Below are 24,315 nucleotides of genomic sequence, written 5' to 3' on the forward strand. Positions count from 1 at the left end.
AATCTTTGAGCTCTGTCTTTGAGAGTTCTCGGGCGGAAGCCTCTGCAGACAGAGCACCGGTCCTTTTGGAGCCTCTCTCTGAGGCACCTCAAACAAGCAGAGTGCAGGTCACTCTTGGGCATGAATTTCCCGCAGTCCTTGCAGAATTTAAACCCAAGGGACCCAGGCATGCTCCAGTGGGCAACGAAAACTTGGGAGAGGATGCCCCCCAACTACCAAGAACTATATACAATGACTTAAGTAAACTAACTATAATGTAACTATATACATGGTCTATACACAAGGATAGGACACTGCTAACTTGCTATGCGCAAGAGAAGTTCCAGCTAGCCATCACCGGCGGTAAGAAAGAACTGAGGGGGTGGAGGGTCGGCGGGCCCTTTTATAGGGTGCCGTAGTGGCGCCACTCCAGGGGGCGCCAGGGCCGACCCTACGGACGCTGCTAGGGGAAAATCTTCAGGCTGGCGTGCACACATCTACTTTGAATGGACATGAACAACCACTCAAAGAAGAACCTTTTCTTTTGCAAGGGAGGAGTAGCAACAGTGACAGCTCACAGTAGTACAGGAAGATAGCAAAAAATACCACACAAATCTTTAACTCACAGGTACTCTACAAGGATAATTCTGCAATGTGAGGAAGACAGCACGTCACTAACATCACTGCTAGCTCTTCTTCTGCTTGCACCTGTGAGCCCCCTCCCTGCTAGACAGGCAGGCTGACCCTGGAGGCTTCACCCATGCCCTGGTCTTGATTTCCTGTGAATGTGGCCCTGCATGTTCCCACCGAAGAAAGCCAGGCAGGGGGAAATCACCCCTTCTGAGAGAGGTTTCCTAAGGTACTTCACCAACAAAAGCAGGTAAGAGAGCTGCAGGAGAAGGTGGCTTGTCGGTGAAGCCTCCAGGAGTATGAGAACTTCATCGACAGGATATTAGCTAAATAGCGATAACTATAGCAGCACTAGAGGAGGAAGGGGAATCGGCTGCTCTATAGGGAGGACACTGGCTGCTGGCCACCTCAAGCAGTAGACAGTGCTCCACCCCCTACCCAGGTCCTCCATCCATCAAGGTGAAGAACTGGTATGCTGTACTGGCAACAGGAGGTAAAGAGCAGACCTGAATGGCTGAGGAGGAGCCATCTACCCCCCAAGGCTGGGAGGATCACAGCCACCACATCCACGAGGAGGTAGAGTAGTGTGTTGGTGGTTGGAGACCCCTTCTGAGGTAGAATAGAGGCATCCATCTGCCAATCTGATATGATATCCTGGAAGGTGTGCTGTCTACCTGGAGCCTATGTTCCAGAGATTACAGAAAGGCTGCAGAGGTTCATCCATTCCCGACTGCTACTCTACGCTGCTCATCCATGTGGGCACTAGTCATACTGCCAGGTATGACCCTGGGCAGATCAGCAGTGATTTCAAGGCTCTGGGAGCAAGAATGAAGGAATCAGAGGTCCAGGTTGTGTTCTCATCCATCCTCCCAGGTGAAGGTAAGGGCTAAGGCAGAGACATGCACATCCTGCAGATGAATGCATGGTTGTGCAGATAGTGTCAATGGGAAAGCTTTGGTTTCCTCAACCACAGGATGATGTTCCAAGAAGGTGATCTACTGGGAAGAGACTGGGTTCACCTGACCAAGAAAGGGAAGAGCATCTTCCTACACCAACTCACCAACCTAGTGAGGAAGGCTTTAAACTAGGTTCAAAGGGGGCAGGTGACAAAACCTCACAGGTAAGTAAAGAGGGCTAGATGTTGGGAGCGGAAGGACATGGAAAATTACAATAGAGTCATAGGAGCAACAAGAGGGAAATTCGTGGAGAACTCTGCTCAACATCTTAGACATTGTCCTGCCTCAGTGCAGGGGACTGGATGACCTATCAAGGTCCCTTCCTGTGCTAAATTTCTATGATTCTACATCTATACATAAATGCAAGTACATAAACTAAATTATGACTTAACTGGCATCACAGAGACTTAGTGAGATAAGTATCATGTCCGGAATATCGGTACAGAGGGGTATACCTTGTTCAGGGAGGACAGGCAGGATAAAAAGATGCTGTTGCATTATACATCATCAATATACACACTTCTTCTGATTCAGAAGGTGAGAGGCAGACCAGTTGAAAGTCTCTAGGTAAAGATAAAAGGGATAAAAAAAAAATAAAAAAAAAATAGGGGTGATGTTATGGTAGGGTCTACTATAGATGATCAAATCAGGATAAGGAGGTGAATGATGCATTTCCAGAATATCTAGACCTCAAGACCTGGTAGTAATGGGGGAGTTAAACTACCCAGATATCTGCTGGAAAAGTAATATGGCAAAACACAAAATTTCCTGTAAATTCTTGGAATGTATTGGGGACAACTTTTTGTTTCAGAAATTGAGGAAACATGGGAGACTGCCATTTCAGATTTCATTCCAAACAGTGAGGAAGTGGTAACAAATTTGAAGGTGGAAGACAATCTGGGTGAAAGTAATCATGAAAGATTTCATGATTCTAAGGAAAGAAAGGAGTCAGAGCAGCAGTATAAGGACAATGGACTTCAGATTTTAAACTCAGACAACCAGTAGGTAAGGTTCTCTGGGAAGAAAATATAAGGGGAAAGAGGAGTTCAGGAGAGCTGGCAGTTTGTTAAGGAGACAATATTAAAGGCAGAGCTGCAAACTATCCTGATGCAAAGGAAAGGCTGGAAGAAGAGCAACAGGTCAATATGGTCCCATGAGGAGCTCTCTACTGACCTGGAAATATAAAAGGAATCCTACAAAAAATGGAAACATGAACAAATTGCTAAGGAGGCACACAAATGAACAGCACAAGAATATAAGGACAAAATCTAAAAGGCTAAGGCACAGAATGAGTTACACTGAGCAAGGGACATAACAGGCAACAACATCTCAGCCTTCTTGATATTATCAATTAGCAGTCCTGCCCAGCTGAGTAGAGGGCCTACACTTAAACTTTCTCTTGCCCCTAGAGTATTTTATGTCTATTTTGTTCCAATCTTCACTAAAATAGTGAATGGTGACCAGATAATTAACCCAATTAATATTAACAAGGGAGAAGGAAAGCAAGCCAAAAGAGAGAAAGAACAGGTTAAAAAATATTTAGATAAATTAGGTGTAATCAAGTCAGCAAGGCATGATGAAATTCATCCTAGGGTACTTAAGGAGCTAGCTGAAGCAATCTCAGAATTGTTAGCCATTATCTTTGAGAACTCAGGTAGAATGGGTATGGTCCCATAAGAAAAGGACAAACATAGTACCTGTCTTTAAAAACGGGAATAAAGGGGAATTGGGGAATCACAATCTGGACCAAATTATTAAACAATCAATTTGTAAGCATCCAGAGGATAACATGGTTATAAGGAATAGCCAGCATGGATTTGTCAAGAACAAATTATGCCAAACCAATCTAATTACCTTCTTTGAAAGGGTTACTGGCTTAGTGGATGGGGGGAAGCAATAGCTATATGTTGATTTTAGTAAGGATACTAACAGTCCCACATGACATTCTCAAAAGCAAATGTGGTCTAAATAAAATTACTATAAGGTGGGTGCACAACTGGTTGAAAGACCATACTGCAAGTATCATTACCAATGGTTTGCTGTTATACTCTGAAGACATATCTATTGGGATCACACAGGGATCAGTCTTGAGTCTGGTACTATTCAATATTTTAATTAATGCCTTGTATAATGGAGTGGAGAGTATTTTTACAGAATACACAGAGGACATCAAACTGGAAGAAGCTGCAACTAATTTGGAGGACATGATTAAAATTCTAAAGACCTTAACAAACGGGAGAATTGATCTGAATTAAACCAGATAAAATTCAATAAAGACAAGCGCAAAGTACCACACTTGGCACTGGTGAGGCCTCAGCTGCAGTACTGTGTACAGGTCTGAGCGCCACACTTTAAGGGCATGGCTACACTGGAAACTTCAAAGCGCTGCCACGAGAATGCTCCCACAGCAGCACTTTGAAGTACGAGTGTGGTCACACATGAGCACTGGGATAGAGCTCTCCCAATGCTTCTGGTAATCCGCCTCCAAGAGGGGATTAGCTCCGAGCGCTGCTCAGAGCCTGTTTACACTAGCACTTTAAAGCGCTCACACTTGCTGTGCTCAGAGGGTGATTTTTCACACCCTTGAGCCAGCAAGTTAGAATGCTATAAAATTCAAGTGCAGATAAGCCCTAAGAAAGATTGGAAAGAGAACAAAGGAGAGCAAGAAAAATAATAAAGGGTTTAGAAAACCTGACCTATGAAGAAAAGTTAAAAAAACTGGGCATGTTTTGTCTTCAGAAAAGAAAACTGAGGGTGGGATCTGACGAAAGTCTTTGAATATGTTAAAGGCTGTTATAAAGAGGACAGTGATCTATTGTTCTCCATGTCTAGTGAAAGTAGGACAAGTAGTAATGGGCTTAATCTACAGCAAAGGAGATTTAGGTTAAATAGTAGAAAAAACTAACTATTGTATAAGAGAGTATTTAAGCTCCGGAATATGCTTCCAAAGGAAGTTGGGGAATCCCCATAACAGGAGGTACTTAAGAACAGGTTGGACAAACACCTGCCAGAGATGGTCTAGATTTACCTGGTCCTGCCTAAGCGTAAGGGTTGAACTTGGTGACTTCGAGGTCCCTTCTAGGGCCTATATTTCTAGGATTCTATTTAAGTTAGCAGATGTACTTAAAAATCAACATGGAAGAGGAAGCATGTGGTCTAATCTAGCAGAAACATTTTGCTAATAGAGGAAAGATCCAGTTTTCCTGAGCTGTTTTGCAAAACTGTCCTTCTCCCCCACCCCACTCCGCTACATATGAATCTTAATATGGAGAAAACAGACTTTTTGGATCAATTTTAGAAAATAGCCAAATATAATTATTTTCAAAATATTTCCAAGACAAAAAAAGAGAGAATAATTCATTATAGTAGACAAGAATTTTGAGATTAGAATTTCACCTCAGGTATCAATCTAGCTTCCAGTGACAAAACTCCCTCTGACTTCAGTGGGGACAAGTTTTCATCCCTGGTCATTAATGAGGGATACTTTAGCAGATAAATACGCACAGATAAATATGCACAATCTTTTTAAATCAGTGTAGGACCTCATTACAAATGGGGCTGAAATTAAGCATCCAGTCCTACAAGAGATTATGTTTGAACTAGTTTTCATCAGCACTGAAGTCCACCTTTCCCCTCCCCACACTCACAATGGTTCTTCAGAGTTCAGTAGTGATGGATACTGCACGTAAATAAGATTCAAATTTGTAAGGGTGGCTTGCAAAGGATTTTTTTTTTAATTGGGCCTGTGATCATTATGATGTCACATAAAGATGACATCTTAGATTTTTTTTTCTTAAAGTTATTTTCCCTTATTTTTTATCTTAAATATTAGCATCAAATCTGATCCTCCCACCTTTTGTTAGCAGGCCTGCTGGATGTCTCTGTGCATCTTTATTGTAGACCCTCATATATTAACTGAGAGCATGGTGGTGAATCTTTGACAAAGCCATCCTTTAATCAGCATTTATAAAAAGATGAAATTAACTAAAAATTCCTTCTCTATTTCAATTACTCGCTTTCACTTTTGATTTTTGTGATATCTAGTTCTTCTATCATCAAGAGGTTTTAGGTCAGTTAAACCCTAAAGTACAAAACAGGCAGAAAAAAAAATCTTTGAACAATAATCTTCAAGGCAGCTTGTACACATCATAGAAAGCAAAAAAGGCATTCTCCCCCCACCCCCACCAGTAACACCATATTCCATATTTTTATTATTTTAAGGTGCCTCATTATGGTTCATTCCTTTATACTATAGAAACCTGGAACCTTTTTAGTTTTTCAAATTATGGAAGTGATCCAAAGCACAAAGTTTAGCTATTGACAACCTTAACTCCATCTCAACTATCCCGTTATTAAAGGGAAAACCCCTAGAGAATAATACAGTCTCAAAAAACACACTTGAAAGGCTGTAAGTTCAAAGCTACAGTAACAAAAAAAGTTAAGAGTACAGAAATACCCAGTTTAAGTTACAAAAACAACCTGAACTTTGCCCTCTCCATTCTCTCCAGTGGCCTCTCTCTGAAGTCCACATGAAAATGCGGACATGGACACATTTTGGTAAGGATGTTCTGACAAGGACATCTTAAGTCTACTTTATTTGTGGTTTGCCTGTGGACTCAAGCAACCTTGAAGTATGTTACAGCTTTGGTTTTATACAATCATAAAAGTAATTCCCCACCACTGTGTTTCTCACACATAAGCAACCTAATTTTTGATCCAATCTTCCTGAGCTTTTTAACTCCAAATACAGTAGAGATGTGCCTATGCCAAATCTTACATAAGCAGAAGGTTTTTTATTTGAACCCCCATATACTTTTGGGGAACTAACAGCTATCCTGAACGTAATAAATTCTAGTAAAGAGATTTAAAAGCCTTCCCCCCCTTCCCCAATAAAGCTTTAAAGAAGGCAGGAGTAGTTGTCATGAAAGATGCACTTCAGTTTAAATGTAGCAATGTGATATATTAACAGCAAGAATAAAGTAGCCCAGTTAGATTACATCTCAATTTTCAATCACTTATGTAATAATGTGAAACTGTTTGAAGATAAGCATATCCCCTGGTTTTCAGTTGTTCTGTGCGCTGTTAGGGGTAAGGGAAAAACTGACCCCTCTTCCTTCTTAGACTAACTGCTGCAGCATTACTTTCCTCTTCAGACAAGCTTTCCCATCCCATGCAACACCTATTCTCCTCTGGACCCACCCAACTGCATCCTCCATCCCTCCCCTTTTCTCTCACATGTGTTTACACACACACTTCTCCTAAGCATATCCATAATTTTCTGTTCTACTGCTCTTCCCATCAGGAAGTTTATAAATGCCTCATCAGGGCCCACTACTCATGAGGAAATTTTTTTTAGTCAACGTTCAACACTCACTCATGAACAACAGAAAACTTTTACCAATAACTGAAGGAATAACTCAAATGTAATCTTAAATTCTTCAGAAAATACATTAATTAAAAAACTTTCCAAATATTAACTGATGCAGTGCTGTTTTCTGAAATCTGCAGTCAGCTCTAGTACTTATGCTTGGTACAGATTTTCCTTTCAGCAACAAAGCAAAATGTACATTTTTATTCAATGTGAGGTGAGAGGACTCAAGACAGAGGCTGAAGAGTGAAGCCCCTTTCTTGCTAGAAGCCAGTAGACACAGAATAATTCAACTCTTAATCCTCTGTTCCCCCCACTTCCAGCATTCATAACAGCATTATGCCCCACTTTTTAGCAGATAGAGGGATCCCCTACAATTCTCACCATGCTATTGCCCTGGTCATCACTGGTATTGGCCCCTCTCATGTTCCTTTTTTAAATTGACAGTGACCTCTGGCTAGTAGTGACAATATTTAGCTGACTAGGATCTGGCATGTTGGATCTAACTTTCCATCAACCTTCCTCCTTTCTCCACTCTTCTTCACTCACAAACACACTGCACCAGTTCTCACTAAAACAAACAGATGAAACCAAATCTGGTGCTCTGAAACCATGAGGTTTCTAAGTTATGATTAAACAAAGAGTTAGAACAATGCTAAGTAAAATTCATTCATTTTATGAAGCCTTGTATCTCCAAACACCTTGTCTGATTTGTTTTTAAAGATTTACAGAAAAATCGTACAGCGGCATAAGAAAAATGCCTGTGAAATTTCAGACAGATTGGTTGAGCTTTATTAAAAGTTATGGGAAGTTCAAAATCAGACTCATAATGGAAAACTATGCAGAGTCTAACAAAGAGGGAGATGACAACCACTTTGCCAGAAGGTTTAACTGCTAACTTCTGACAGCAGAGAAATGCTGAAACTCTCAATCCTTGGTCTTATTTCAGGTTCCTGAGGGGAGTATGGGCTAGTAGTGGTAAGACCCTTCTGTCCTTCTCTTCCTCATGCCTGTCTCCCTCTGCTGCTATCATCCCAGCCTGCCTGATTCCCAAACACACTCTCCTCTAGCATTTAAGTCAAGCTATTTCCTCCTATTCCTGAGCTCCAGCAGCAATCAGCAATAAGAGCTCTGTTCCAGTGCGTGACCTGTCAGAAGTTGAGAGAAGCAACTGCAGCACCCCTGAAGGGGGGATGACACATGCTCAGTACAGATGGAATCTTCAGATAATTTTGTTGCTAATCTCCAAGAAGCTTCTACATAGCAGAGTTGTATAATTTGGCCAAATTTGGATTGATTTTCATGGAGCACCTCAAATCCCCTGCCCCCAAAGTACAGCGGTGCTAGAGCTTCACAACAAAAACAGTTGTAAGTTTTCCAATACTTTTTTTTAAGTATTGGAATCATTATCAATACAGTGGAGAATCAAAATATCATACAGGAAGGACTGGAAGACCGGAGTAATAGAAATGGGACTAATAAGAGTCTCTGCCATAAGCAGAGGGTTCATCAATGGAAAGCAACAGAGGAGGAAAGAGACCTGGGTGTATGGGCCAATCATTGCCATCCTATGAGCCACCTACATGATGCAACTGTGAAAAACTGTGATCTTAGGATATATCAGAAGCGGTATTTCCAGCAGCAATAGAGAAGTATTAATACCATTGCACACAGAACTAGTAAGACCTCATTTGGAATATTGTATACAATTCTGGCCACCCATGTTCAAAAATGATTAATTCCAACTGGAACAGGTGCAGAGAAGGGCTCAAAGGACAATCTGGGGAATGGAGCACCTGTCTTATGAGAGGCGACTAAAGAGGTTCGTTTGTTTAGCCTAGCAAAATGGAGCGAGAGGAGATCTGATTGCACTCTATAAATCTATCAGGGGGTAAATACCATGGAGGAAGAAGAGCTTTTTTGTTGGAAAAAACACAAATGGGTATGAACTGGCCATGAATAAATTCAGGCTGGAAATCAGAAGGTTTCTAACAAGAGAGTAAGGCTCTAAAACAGCCTCCCAATAGGATCTGTGGGATAAACCTTAAATTTGTCAAGCTCTAAAGGTAATTATAGTTAGATTGTATGACAGCGTTGCCTAAGGTGGTGGGGCACAGGGCTCAGCATCCCAGGAGGAGATAGGGGGTCTCCTCTGGTTCATGTCTTATGTCCTAAAAATCTCACGATTGAGGACTTCAGCCAGCCACTTATAGGTATCAGGAAGAGAATTTTTCACCCATAATGTATTTTGGGTTGAGGGGTTTTTTGGTCTCCTTCCTTTGAAGGATTGGAGATGGCCATGGCCAGAGATGAGACATTGGATGGGGTGGAACGGTGCTCTGAGGTGGTAGTGAGAATTCTCTCAGGTGCTTGGCTGGCTCTTGCTCACATGCTCAGGGTCAAACTAACTGCCATAAAGTGATGCCTGGAATGGAATCTTCTCCCAGGTCAGACTGGCAGGGATCTTGGAGAAGGGTGGAGGAGGGGTTGCCTTTCTCTGCAGTGTGGAAGCAGGTCACTTGTTAGAATCTGGGTCTCTCTCAAATAATCAATTCCCTGTCATCGCAGAGGCCTTGGGCATTGATGCACCATAATCCTTTCTATTCTCTACCTGTGGCACGTAACAGTTTAGTTTCCTCCAAGATAGTTCCAAGTGGGCTTGGTGGCTGGATGGTGTTAGTGGCCTAATATATAAGAGGTCAGACTAGATTGTCTCGTAGACCCTTCTAGCCTTAAACTCTATGACTCTAACTATACCTCATTCCGAGAAACAGCTGAACTGTTTCTGTTGAAACTTAGGCTATGTCTACACTACAAAGATAAGTTGACCTACGTTAGGTCGACTTACAGCCACCGCATTAATTACTACAGTAGCTGATGTCCACACTACCATCCTTCTGTCAGTGGTGCATGTCCTCACCAGGAGTACTTCCACCAACTCAAGAAGAGAAGCAAGGGGAACTGAGAGACAACCCTCTCAGCTCCACACAGCTAGCTCCCCACTGGGAGCCCAGCTGCCTCCCTGGGTTTCTCACCTCCGCCCTCTCAGCTGAGAAGGGGGGGGAGGGGTATGCACAGCAGGCTCCCAATGGGGAGCCCAGGCAGTAGCCTGGCTTGGCACAGAGGCTGGGCAGCAGTTAGGAGCCAGCTTTCTTGTCAATTTCACAGCTCCAGCAGAGACCTGAAATTGATAAGAACAGCAGTCATTGTAAGGAACTCAGTGTCTACACTGCATCACCCTAACTACACCAACACAAGCCCTACACCTCTTGCTAAGGTGGTTTTATGATGTTGGCATAGCAGGGGAGTTACATCGGCACTGGTGGGAGGAGCATGTCAGTGTGTACTCCTCCACTATTCTGTTGACAAAAGCAGACTTAACAAAATTGTGTAGTGCAGAAAAGGCCTAAAAAAATTAACCGGAGGCATGGTTCAAAAAGTTTTCCATACTTGGCATGGAAAACTTCAGTCCAAACAGTTATAGCAAAGTTATAAGCAACTGAAAACTAGAACCTTGTAAAAGAAAGTGTTACAAAACTCTACCATAGACAGTCCTGCTTGATCTGCATATAGTAAGTCAAGAGGTATTCCACTAGCAATATCCTTACGACATATAAACTTCCATGAACATGAAAGCAGCAAAACTGAAGGAAAAGCAATAGCCCAATTACACAGTGACCAATATTATTAATTTGCCTATGAAAAATAAGCTGATGGGTTCAGTCCAATTCCTAGCAGTTTTTCTCACACCACCACAGAGAAAATTGGCATTATTTAATATTTATTATCCCAATAAAGCAATGGCCCCACCCTCTTCTCTAAGTCCCTTTTCAAAATTCACTTCCTGCCATTAGGCCTGCAACCTTAGCATTATCTCCCAGTCAAGATAACCGTGTCAAGATTACATGGGCACAAAAGAGGAGCTACATCATCCCTCAATGGCCATTAGGCCCTTTCAAGTCCAGGTTAGAAGAATATTGGTGAGGAATCTTGAAAAGTTGCTGTGCATCCTACACCTGTTGGGAGACCATTTTTGTTTATCCACAAGAGCTGTTAATGTGGCACTGTTTAAAAGCACAGAATTCACTTAAAATTTATTAGAGAGTTCCACATATCCTTCCCACATGTAATGTTCTTTTGATCAGATAAATGCAGCATGTCTTGAATAAATATTACAATTAGCTTTCTTGATTGGACAGCTAAATTACTTTAAACCTAGCACCTGTAAACCCAATATCTGACTAAAACTATAAAGCAATGAATATGAAAAGAAATCTGATACTAAGTTGGCACGTAGAAGATGCAAAAGATTTAAATAGAAAAGTTCTTCATGTGAAGACTGTCATTAGGCTCTATATTTAGGAATTACACTTGATGGAAGTATATTCTAAAAACTAAAAAATCCAAGCCTAAGGACAAGAAAGGCTACTTCTTGTAAGAATTAGAGCCCAGATGTTCTACCTGATAAACTAGTAATAGTTTCTTAACTTGGAAGAAATTCAGTTGCTCAGGTTTTTGTACAGCACTCCATACCAATCCAAAAAAAGAATTCTGCATCAAGTGCTAAAGAACTGTTCTTGGTTCTCTTTCAAAATTATGAATTTCTTGCTAGACTGAAGAGCAACTTTTGCTACATCTGTGTGTATTGTAAATATATTTGTAACATTTATATAAAAAAACCTCACAGATCCTCCACTCAATTAAGAGTTTTCTCCCCTCAAAGGAAATCTTATCCATCATGATAAAAGATATAAAATAGAGAAATAATAGGGTGAATCCGAAGGAAAGGAAACAATTCACCAAATCTATGAAAGAGCTACCAATCAGAGACATTTCCTTAATGTACAATGGACAGACTTTTATTAAGTTGACATTACAGTGGACCAGACCAGCGTTTTTGATGGATGCTTTCTTTGGGGAAGCACAAGACAACACAACATTACTCAAAAACTTGTGACAGGCTCACCAGCCCTTTAAGGAGAGTTGGGCTCAGCCTTACCTGTTATGGATCAGTTATCCCTCACATACACACATACCCAACTGATCCTAATTAGATGTGGATCAGATGGCTTGGTTAAGTTATCAGACCCAGCTGGAAAGCATCAATTGATGCCCATAAAAGGCTGGGAGACCTCAGCTGGGGAGGTTGTCTCCTATGATTGGCCCTGAAGGGAGAGGATGACAAGAGAAGGAGATTCCTACAGCAAGCACTGGAGAAGGCCAAAGTCCAGGCCAATAGCCTGAGGTAGACTGTGAATAAGACTCCAGCCTGTGGAGAACCAGATTGGGGAAGGACTCCAGGAACAAAGCCCTGAGGGTCAATGGCTCAGGCAGGAGCTGGACCTCCAAGGACAGTCTGGAGGGTCAGAATTCTATTAAAAAAAAAATCGGGTTGGAAGACCTGCTATGTTATGTTTCTGTTAGTACTATTGTTTTAAGTTTGTTTTCCTGGCCCTGCCTGATGATGCTGAGACAGGTGGTGAGCCACAATGGGGTGCTGTGGAGGCTGACCCCACTACACAACTTTTATAGCTATCTTTTTTAATAGAACTATTTGTTACTCTGAAACACAATGGATTACGGATATCCAAAACATAAATTTAAGGTTGTCTGATCTTGATGGATTTAAGTTGTGTACAAGTTCAACTTTAATGTAAGTTCTACATATTTACATTTTTGTAATGTAGCCATTAAAGCTTAGCTGAGATGCAGCATCTGGTTTTCAATGAAGTCTAAACTACCTCCCTGGAGGGTTGAGGAGTAAATACTATTGTTACTATTTTTTAGTTCCCATATTTGGATATTCAAGTTTTTTTTATACTGGAAAAATCTTATTAAGTCTCTAATTACAGATTCTCTTCCCCCAACTGTCATCATCCCTAGCACAGAGATCCTATTGCCTTTCCCAAGCCTTGCAGCTGATGGATTCTTTGACCCGCTTCCAATTCTTCCACTGTAACAGCCAATCCGTTTTCCACCAGAAGCCAGGCTCATTTGTAAACAAACTTAAGTAAACAAACATTAGATTTTACTATTTTAATTATTCTTTTATTTCCATCATGCAGTGTTTGAAAATGTTTTTTCTAGATTTACAGTTTGAGAAGATTACAAAAAGCCATCAGGAAATTCTTATTCTTTATAAATACAGTACAAAGGGAGAGTGTTGTATAGGAAATATGTACATCTACTTTACTGCCTGTACTTAATCTTAAATAATTTTGCTCTCCAGAAGCAATGAGTTGCTTGCTTTGCAAAAAGGCTTGTCTCATTGCTTCTGATGTCTCACCACTTTTTTTAAAATCAGTAAAAAAAAGTTTTCTTGCTTCAATTCATAAACACAAGCCAATACACTACTTTCAAAACTGCTCATAGCAGATTTTGATGTAAAATTACAATAATTCTTTCTAAAGAAAAGTTTAAGAATTCAATGATTGTATGTTGCTAAACTGCAGTATGTGTTTTAAATATATCAAATACATGTATTTACATAATACATGTTTAACAATACACGTGTTTAACCTTAACACTATGAGAGATGATACTTAGTTTTGAAAGTGGGTGTTATCCAACACTGTATTTTAGAATAAGTACATAATACAAATTCCTCATTTGTCTAAAGTTTCACAAAAATCAAAGTGAACAGGAACAGGAAGACTGTTTTAATGTAAATTTTCTTAAGTCTGCCACAGTTTTAACTATTTTTAAAGCCTTACCCAGGAACAGTTGGCTTCTTGAGATTAAATAATATCACAAAGTGGACTCTGCCTGCATCATGTATGTACAAGGAAAACATAAGACAATTTGACTAAAGGAGAGCATAATTCTATTTTTTTAATACTCTGCCACTAGTAAGGTCTTGCTGACCTCTTGTCTAAAATGAGGCAAAATTGGTTTATTCCAACACACAATCACAACCTGAAAGAACATCCAGAATGAAACCATTCATAAAAAAATCAAGTTAACAGCTATTTCGCATAGGATGTCTTCGTTATACCGGTAACTAGCAGATTACATACTACCTGAGCAGATTTCTCCCACTCTTGTGACACACATCTGAGTTAACAGATTTTGGTACTGCCCAGCCATAGTAATGTGTTTAACCTCAATATTTATTATTCCTGAGGGCATTCTGCACCTAAAAACTATGCATACAATATTTTAAAATTCTGCAAGTTTTATTTGTTAAATAAATGCAGAGGCTCCAGCATGACAGTGGGGAGCAAAGGCCACTGGTTACATGAAGGTGGAGATCACCCTGCAGCCCCCGCTCTCTCTCCCGGACACATGGACTCAGTGGTGAGGCTGTACCCAACCCTGACCCAGCACAAGCCTGGGCCTGCCCCAGAAACACTCTGGGGCCCTGCCCCTCTGCTCCAGGAGCACCAGATATAGGACAGGCAGGCTCAACCAGGCAGGATCCAAGTGTGGGGGGGTCCAGGTGTAGGGAGAGAGGACTCTGTGTGGGACAATCTGGGTTCATGCAGTCCAGTGGGGGTTCTAGGCATGGGGGGATCTGGATGCTCGTTGCTTGAGGAGGTTCCAGGTGCAGGGGCTTCCAGGTGAAAGTGGTTGGGGCTCAGCAGATAGGTCTGGGTGTGGGGAGCTTACCGGGGTGGGGATCTGAGTGCAGCTAACTGGAGGTCAGTCTGCATGTGGTGGCTCAGGTTGGTGCAGGGGGGTGGGGCTAGTCAGAGTGGAGGTTTGAGTGCAGGGAGCTCAGTGGGGTTGGTCTGGGCGCAGAGGTGGGGCTCCGGAGGCAAGGGTTGAGGTTCAATGGGGTGGAGTTTGGGTTTGGGGGGGGGGCCTGGGTGTACAGGGTGAGGCTTGGCAGGTGTGACTGGGTATGGGAGGTCTAGATGCACGAGGGTCAGGTGAGCAGCTCCCTATACAGCGACCCTGCCCCCCACAGCTGGGGAGCAATGGGGACAGGAAGGAGGGGAGGAAGCTGAGCTTCCTGCAGTCGGGGGGGAGGTTTCTGGAGGTGTCTCTGATCCAGCTCTAGCCACTCCTTGCAGGGGAAGAGGAAGTCCCATCCTCTCCTGCCTCCAACCAAACTGGGACTAGCACCTGATCCGAGTAGGAGCCACTGGCTGGGGCATCCCTAGCCCTGCGGTGACTTACCTCTGTGCCGTCTGGTCCAGCAATGTACCCGCACTGCAAGGGAGTGCTGCGAGACTGCTCTTGCAGCTTCTCTTTGCTTCCCTGCCAGTCTCTTTTGGGGGGGGGCTGAGAAGCAAAGAAATCTGCAGGAGACATGAATTCTGCAAATGCACAGTGGTGCAGAATTCCCCCAGGAGTAAATATAACAAATGTCTACAGGTTTTCAAACAGTACTACATATATCCTTGTGGAAACGTACAAGACAATTTTTGATAAGGAGGTTCACATTCCAGTCACCCACCAACATTTCCTAGATTAGTTTCTTTTTAAATTATTTTAGCCAAACACATTTATAATGATAGCCTGATTGGTTTTGGTGCATGAGCATTCTAGACTAGTCTGGCAGAAACTTACAGGCTGTTTTGGAATTTTTATTATGATCGCATTTTCTGTAAAATGATGTAGTAGTTGTGACTAAACTAGGTTAACTATATATTTGGTATAAAGAAGAGTACAGTAGTCAAGTGTCACTTTATTTACCTAATACTTCCTCCTAACACAGCAGGTTAACTTTTCTTTAAAAACATAACCTGTCTGGGAAAACAAAAATGTACCTAATTTCAGAAGTGTGCACTTAATGCCCCTAGGCAACCAACATAATGCCATTTTTCTTTTTTAGCCCCTTCCACGGACCTCTGCTGTATGCAATGACCCAGGATGTACTACAGTCTTAGCATCACACCTACCACAGAACTCTGTTTGGAACTGGTCTTAGAGTGAGGTCAAACTATTTGGGGGGGGGGGAGGGGGCGCGGAATGCATGATTGGGAACAAAAGTTCTATGAAACCATGTGTTTTTGGAGGCCCAGCGTATTTGAGGGGGAGGGGGAGAGAAGTGTGCTGTTATTAGTACAGAGTATGTTTCAGGAGAATCACATGGAGCAGGAGCCAGTGATTTGCAGTTTAGACAAATTTCCTAAGAAATGGGGGTGGGTGGGAATATGCAAGTTTTATGTTACTAGTGTGCCACCTGCCTCTCAGATTGGTTATTTGGGGCACTTAGCATAGAGCAATAGTTTGTAGTTTTGAAAAAATAGTTTAATGACAGCGTCTTTTTAAAAAGAAACTACATTTTGGTCAATTTATGTTTTGAAGCAGCTGAGATTAATTTTAATCCACAGAAACAGGTATAAACTGGGAGCACAAATAAATACAATTTCACACCCTTAATTTAGGTCCCTTCAAACCCAATCATAAAGCTCTTTGCAGGTGTTTGCCCGTGCAGATTCAGTTTACAGGTTTAAGGCTTTATAGACTTCTGGCCCAATTCTGGCACTTTTCAGGGATTGAGATGGTTAAGTGACCTAAACTGCAAGTACAAGTAATTGTGGACACAAAACTGCACACACAAAATTGAAAGCTTCACTAGACTGAACAGTTGGCATTAAAGCCTCAATTCAGCAGAGATTTCAAGCATGTACGTAGTTTCACAGACTTCAATGGGACCACACATGCAAGTTAAGCACGTGCTTGAGTCTTTGCAGGATGAGGGCCTAAGATTTGTGTAAAATGTCACCATACTGCTGAAAGAGTCACCCATACGTGATCTCTAATTCAAGGGCTCTGATATCAGCTATTGAGAGTTTTTAATATGGTTTACTAGAGATATAAAAATCAGAAACCATTGGAGCAAAATGTATCAAGTATTGACTATTAAAGCACAATGGAGTTTAGACTTATGAACTGTAGGAACTTAGTTCATGTTTCAAACAATTTTTCCAGGTTTTTTACTATCTTGCCTGCAAATTATACTAGTTAGCAAAAATTGCATAATATAGTGAACAGGAAAAAGTCACTGATCTGTCAAATACTCAACTGTCTGAACATATTTTTCCCTCTCCTGTTGTCTTATGAGCTGTAATGACTTTAACAGATGTGGGGAAAAAAATCCCCCACTCTGTTTATTTGCATTTAGCAGCACTTGGATAGTTTGTTTCACTCTTTTCCCCTACAGTCAGTCACTTTCCTCTAAGTGGGTCTGTTAAACATTTCTCTCATTGTGTTTTCTTAAAATATACAACTGTGACTGCAAAAAAATTAAATAGGGAGATTCAGAGAAAATCAAGTAACTGAAACTTTTATGTTAACTGTGTTATACTGAACCTTGCAGCAAGTCTAATCCTGATAATAGTGGGATTTTTCACAAGAGCTTTGTCATAGAATATCATGGTTAAAAGGGACCTCAGGAGGTCATCTAATCCAACCCCCTGCTCAAAGCAGGGCCAATCCCCAGACAGTGGTTTTGTTTGTTTTTTGTTTTTTACCCCAGTTCCCTAAATGGCCCCTTCAAGGACTGAACTCACAACCCTAGGTTTAGCAAGCCAATGCTCAAGCCACTGAGCCTCCCTCTCCCCTCTTTACTAGTCTGCTTACAAGACAAGCATGATACTCTTTTGAAGCTATCAATAAACTGCATAACTTTTAAAATACAACTCATCTTTACCTCTAAGGTTCTTTTGAATTTTGTCAACCACTATCTTAATCAAATTTGTATTCACCATCTAATAACATTTTTGTATGATTGTGGCTTTAAAGACCACGCATAACTTTAATTTTATATTTAAAATATGTGCAAGACTATGGAGATTTAGGTTTGTTTTGGTAAGAAACTAGAGTCTGTCCTGCAATAGCCTCATGAAACTAATTTCCATGTAACATTTAAATATGAGGGAAGGATAGCTCAGTGGTTTGAGCAGTGGCCTGCTAAACCCATGGTTGTGAGTTCAATCCTTGAGGGGGCCACTTAGGGATCTAGGGCAAAAACTGGCCCTGCTAGTGAAGGCAGGGGGCTAGACTCAATGACCTTTCAAGGTCCCTTCCAGTTCTAGAAGATTGGTATATCTCCAATATTACCTTAAAAGATAACATACAAATACTTTGTAATTTGGCCAATTTAAGGTTGGTGAACTATGTGAGACTGTACCAGTAGAAGAGCTTTTAATGGTAATTTGTGAAGAATTAAACTGAAACAAGAGAAATGGTTCACTCAAAATCCTCTAACACTGGTGGGAAGGAGCAATTAGGCCAAAACAAGTGACACAGATCTAGAACACATTTTCTTGGATAAATTAGAATACTATATCACAAATACAGTGTTTGCCAGTTTAAAATCTCACAGGAAGAGGAAACTCCATTCACACCATGATTTTTAAAACAGTCAGTTTCCTTCCCCCCTCGCCCCCCCAAGCACAACTTGCAGTCACGAAAGGAGGATTTGGAATTTCACTAATTTGCCGGGTCAAAGCCAAGCATTTAATCCCAATTACTCAGAAAAGGGGTTGCAAGTAATCTTGAACCACTAGCTGAGTTAATCCTTCAACGGGCAGCAAATTGTAATAGAGCTGCTGGACGTTTGTTTACATAAGACGAATATGGACCCCCGGCGAGACAAGCTCTGGGTCTGGAAGTATTTGTGGGAGGGTTACACCTCCTGACAGTCACTACTTGAACAATACAGGGAGAAAAGCGCAAGGAGAACGGTCAAGGAGGACTAAAGGGGACAGCAGAAGGCGAGCTCGGGGCTGGGAGATCCAGGAGAGGAAAAGGAGGGAAGATAAGCCTGAGCTGGGGACTGGAGCGGGGAGAAGCCCAGAGACGGAGAAAGGGGGCAGACTAGAACGAGCTCGGAATTGGAAAGGTGGTTAGCAGTGCAGCACCTGTAGCCCAGGGCTGGCGAGTGTCGGGCCGTACCTTTGAGCTGGGGCAGAGGCGAGAGCTCCACCTGGCTGCTCTGACTCCGGAACTGCGAAGAGCCCTGCGAGCGCTTCTGCCTCTGAGCCTTGCGCACCGATTTCCGCGTGAAGCCATCCACCTTCTCCGAGGCAGAGATGGCCGCCGACATGGCTGGGCGGTGAAGAGGGGGGCGCCGCTCCCCAGAAGCATATATCAAAGCGGTGGGGAAGAGAGGCGGGAAAAGGAGCCAAGATCCCCCCCAAAAAACGGAGGGGATCCCGACGGCGAGCGGCCCGCTTCCCCCCCTCCTCCGAGCGGCCCAATCCCGGCCCGGCTCGCTGACGAAGCCTACTTTATCCAAGCGCTGGGAGACTCCTCAGTCCGAGCCGCGTCGTTCCCAAGCTCCTGCTTCGCGTGTAACTTCCTCCTTGCGGAGCCGGTGTAGTTGGAAAACGGGAGGGTTGCTCAAAGTGACGTTACACCGGCTCCCGAAACTTTCCCTAGTGGAGCCGCGGGGCGGGCACGGCCGTCACACGCTAAACTTTCCGGGGGACAGGACGGGACGGGAGCGGAGCGATCCGCGCGGCTCACGCTCTCCCCGCAGCGAGCGCCACCCGAGCCGCCAGAGATAGCGCGAGAGCTGGGTTCGCCTCTGCCCTCCTCGCCTCCGCCGGGCTCGCCTGTGCCAGTGCGCGCGGAGCTCGCTGTCATGGGCCGAGCTCGCCTGAGAGGCACGTTCCCCCCGCCCGCCCCTCAGCCACCGCCGGGAGCCCCCCGCGCCTCCGCTGTCATCGTGCTCCCACGTGGCCCGGCCAGCTCAGACCGCGGTTTCCCGAGTATCTCCGTGTCTCCCCAGGGCCGCGGTAGCACCGACCCCGTCGCGCCGTGAAACCCCCAGAGCCGGCGAGCTAGAGCGCCCGCTGAACTTGCCAGAGGTGGGAGGGGGAAGAGGCGGGGCATAGATTGGCGGGAGGGGGAGTGGTTGGGGTGGCAGTTGCTGCATGCGCGTGAATGATTGACGGGAGAAGAGCAACCAATTAAAAGACCGAGATGGCGGTGGGGGCGCCGATGCCGCGCGACCTCCGGCCTTAGTGATCGACAACAGGGTTGGCCAACAGAAGGTGGCAATGTGGGCGGCATGTCTTGTGGTGAGCCGGAGAGTGATAGGAACCCAGTAATGAGGCGGGGTGTGCGGGAGCCAATCCAGAGTGGGGAACTCTTCGAAGCGAGACTTTGTGTTTGTATGGTTCGGTCCCTCTTGGCGGGGCGCGTCTGTCAAACTTGTCAGGGAGGGAGGGAGCCGGAGGAGGCTGCTCTCCTCAGGGAGCGGTGAGGCGTGTCAGCAGCGCCGTGCGCCCGGGTGTCAGGCACCTGCCCCGCGCCGGCTGCAGGGATCGTGGCCAGCGTATCCGAGGCCTCAGGTTGGATCTATGCCAAGCACCTCTCAGGGGTGTGCGGAGCACGTCGCTCAGTGCTGAGCGAGGCAGAGCTAATGGCTGCGGTATGATGCGAGGTGTCCCAAACGGCAGTGCACGCGGAGATTTCTGGCAGTGAAATCACACGTCACTTATAATCATCCTAGAAGGAATCCAGGGCCTCCAGCATCAACTGCAGGGGCTGCTCATACATTGAGTGACCAAGAAGAGTGTACACGGTTAGTTATGGTAGAAGGGATGGACTGACTTGTGTGTATGTTACTGTTGTCCTCGACTAGCCCCATATCCGATATCTTCAGGTGTTTCTCAGTTCTCTCCAGTAACTGGCCTAGTGGAGCTACTCCTGTAGCTCGCTATTCTTGTGCTGTACTTTTTTTGTTCTTATCCCTACATACTGACTGTGACTTTCATTGATGACTGCAGTGACTTAGGCAGTGTGAGTTATTAGTTTGTATTACAGTAGTCCTTAGAGCCCCTAAGTGAGATGGAGCCCCATGATGTTAATTGCTGTACACACATGCTTGACACTGCAAAGTGCTCAGCAGCACTTTAGCCTGAGTCCAGCAAAGCACATGCTTAACTTTAAGGACATGAATAGTCTGCTGGTGTCAGTGGAACTACAGACATGCTTGAATGCTTTGCTGGGCCAAAGTGCTCAGCATCTTGCAGGCTTGAGCCCACATGTATTAAGAGACAGTGCCTGGCCTGAAGAGCTTACAGTCTATAGATAAGACAGACAAAGGGTGGAGGAAAGGAAGCATTAGTCTCCCTTTACAGGTGGAGAACTGAGGATAAGAGATTAAGTGACTTGCCCAATGTCACACAGGAAGTCAATGACAAGCTAGAAACTGAATCCCTGTCATGTCTTAAACACAAAATCTACACTCCTCTCAAAAAGTAGAAATCCTGTGTAATTCACTTTCTGGGAGTTGAACTTGGGCTTTCTAGGTGAAAAACAGCAATCCTAACTGCTAGACTACATGGAAAGTGTGTTTGTGTACAGTAATGTGTACACCCACATTAAAATTTGATTCCACTCCTCCCCATACACACATTGCCCCACTTTTGAGACAGACATTTGAATGTCTTAGTTCATGGTCATGTAAATACAGATGATGGACTGGCTATATATGCATATGTTTTTCTTATTTTTTACAGTTTTGGCTCGGATTCAGCAAAGAACTTAAGCATCTGCTTAACTTTAAGCATGTGCTGAAGTGCCAGTGATTTCAATGGGACTTACATACTTAATGTGTGATGTGTTTAAGTGCTTTGCTGAGTTTAATTGTTTTCAATACATACACAATCCATAACAGCAAAAAAGTAAATAAGAAAGTGTTATTTACTCCTTCTCATAACTCAATAACTAGGGGGGTCACCAAATGAAATTAATAGGCATCAGGTTTAAAACAAACAAAAGGAAGTATTTTTTCACACAATGCACAGTCAGTCTGTGGAGCTCTTTGCCAGAGGATGTTGTGAAGGCCAAGACTATAACAGGGTTCAAAAAAAGAACCAGATAAATTCATGGAGGATAGGTCCATCATTGGCTATTAGCTAGGATGGGCAGGGATGGTGTCCCTAGCCTCTGTTTTCCAGAAGCTGGGAATGGGCAAGAGGGGATGGATCACTTGATGATTACCTGTTCTGTTCATTTACTCTGGGGCACATGGCACTGGCTGCTGTCGGAACAGGATACTGGGTTAGATGGACCTTTGGTCTGACCCAGAATGGTCACTCTTATGTTCTAATCAAAAAGCTTACCAATTGGAATTCTGTCTGCCTCTCAGCAGGTTCCTGACATGAGTTAATGCTTGTTAGAAATAAGTTCTGATCAGAAAACTTAGTGATTGTGGCAGCCGATATAAAGCAAAAAATGGCCAGGACAAATAAAATAGATATATAGGCCATAACAAAGAGAAACAAACTAGAAGAATGGATATGCTTAGTAAATCCCATGGTGGGATGCCAGAAGTCCAGTATACACAGGTTTCAAACACTTTCATAATTTAGATCATGTCTTAATGTAGAATTTTTTTATGGACCACCTCCTATTCCATAGTCTGCTTAAGGATATTTTTGAAACTTTTCTGCAGAATCATAAAAACAAGAAGCAGTATTGCCAGTCCCCAGCGTTAAAAAATCATGAGTCCAGGCCAAAAAAATCATGATGTTTTAAAAAATAAATTTGGATTCCTTTGATTTGCCCTATAGTTTCTGAGCCTTTAGCGTGCACTTGCTTCATGTTTTCAAGTTTTCCTCCACAACAGTGAGCTAGAAACTTTTTTTTTTTAAAGACAGTTGAGATTCTCAACAATATGAGTCAAGAAGCTGGGTCCTAAACTCAAAATATTGTGACACTCAGGATAAAATCATGAGAGTTTGCAACACTTAACAATAGCAATCAAAGTTCTGAGGGATGTCTTTTTGCCTGTTTGGTAAGGCTAGGCCAAGTGGATAGAACACTGGACTGAGATTCATGAGACCTGAGTTCTGTTTGTGGCTTGGCCCTAGGCTACTGGGTGATTTTGGGCAAATCATTTCACTCTCTGTTACTCAGTTTACCCATCTGTAAAATAGGGATTATGATACCTCTTTTGTAAAGTGCTTTGAGATCAATGGATGAAAAGCGCTTATAAAGAGGCCGGTGATATTAATTACAATCAGTCTGGTTTCTCCTTCATACCATCCATAACACATTATTTGCAGCAAGTTAAGTAAACATTATTCTTGAAGTTACGGGAGAATATACATTCATGTTAGGGCTGATCTACATAAGGAAATACGCCTGTATAAGTATAACTATGCTGGTATAGTAACCCAGGGGCCTGGTCTACACTGGGGGGGGGGAGGCGTCGATGTAAGATACGCACCTTCAGCCACGAGAACAGCGTAGCTGAAGTAGGGATATCTTATTTCGACTTGCCTCCCATCCTCATGGGTGGGATCGACAGCTGCTGCTCTCCCGTCAAGTCCGCTTCCGCATCTTGACCTGGTGGAGTTCCGGAGTCGATGGGAGCACGCTGGGAATTGATTTATTGCATCAAGACAAGACAATATGAGTGAACAGTGTGATACTGTTGCAAAAAAAGCAAACATGATTCTGGGATGCATTAACAGCTGTGTTGTAAACAAGACACGAGAAGTCATTCTTCCGCTTTACTCTGCGCTGGTTAGGCCTCAACTGGAGTATTGTGTCCAGTTCTGGGCACCGCATTTCAAGAAAGATGTGGAGAAATTGGAGAGGGTCCAGAGAAGAGCAACAAGAATGATTAAAGGTCTTGAGAACATGACCTATGAAGGAAGGCTGAAGGAATTGGGTTTGTTTAGTTTGGAAAAGAGAAGACTGAGAGGGGACATGATAGCAGTTTTCAGGTATCTAAAAGGGTGTCATCAGGAGGAGGGAGAAAACTTGTTCACCTTAGCCTCCAATGACAGAACAAGAAGCAATGGGCTTAAACTGCAGCAAGGGAGATTTAGGTTGGACATTAGGAAAAAGTTCCTAACTGTCAGGGTAGTTAAACACTGGAATAAATTGCCTAGGGAAGTTGTGGAATCTCCATCGCTGGAGATATTTAAGAGTAGGTTAGATAAATGTCTATTAGGGATGGTCTAGACAGTATTTGGTCCTGCCATGAGGTCAGGGGACTGGACTCGATGACCTCTCGAGGTCCCTTCCAGTCCTAGAGTCTATGAGTCTATGAGATGCCCAATAGATCGATCACTGCCCGCCGATCCGGCGGGTAGTGTGGACATACTCTGGTAAATTTCCCTGTGTAGAAGAGGCCTTAGTCATGGTGGTAAAAGCAGCAGTGCTTGTTTCGGCCACACTGAAATGTAACAGCAAAGACTGCCTCCCATATGGCACTTAATCTGCAGAAGAACCCTAGCATTTCCATCTTGCTGTATGGGGATGTGACATGATCCACCCTCTTTCCAACAGACCTGACACCCCAATCACTAAGCACAGAGCATTCAGCAAGCTCTCTTAATCCTTCCCAGTGAACACATGAGCCACAGTTTGTGTTTCAGTCTGTAAATTATTATTTTTTGTTTTGCAGGCTTTACTGAACACAATTCATGTGACTTTGCTATTTATGGAGGAGTAAATATT

The 24,315-nt window shown here is 43.3% G+C and overlaps 1 protein-coding gene across 1 annotated transcript in view; it reads right to left on the reverse strand.

The window, feature by feature from the left end:
- The window catches only part of PPP2R5A (protein phosphatase 2 regulatory subunit B'alpha), a 100,759-nt gene extending 81,035 nt beyond the window's left edge, over positions 1 to 19,724 (reverse strand). The window contains exon 1 of the mRNA XM_030557564.1: positions 18,784 to 19,724. Within this exon, the coding sequence (XP_030413424.1) occupies positions 18,784 to 18,934 (151 nt within the window). The 5' untranslated portion in view covers positions 18,935 to 19,724. The remainder of the gene's footprint in view (positions 1 to 18,783) is intronic.
- Positions 19,725 to 24,315: the final 4,591 nt, after the last annotated feature.

The sequence above is a fragment of the Gopherus evgoodei genome, chromosome 3, assembly GCF_007399415.2.
Source record: "Gopherus evgoodei ecotype Sinaloan lineage chromosome 3, rGopEvg1_v1.p, whole genome shotgun sequence".
Lineage (NCBI taxonomy): Eukaryota > Metazoa > Chordata > Testudines > Testudinidae > Gopherus > Gopherus evgoodei.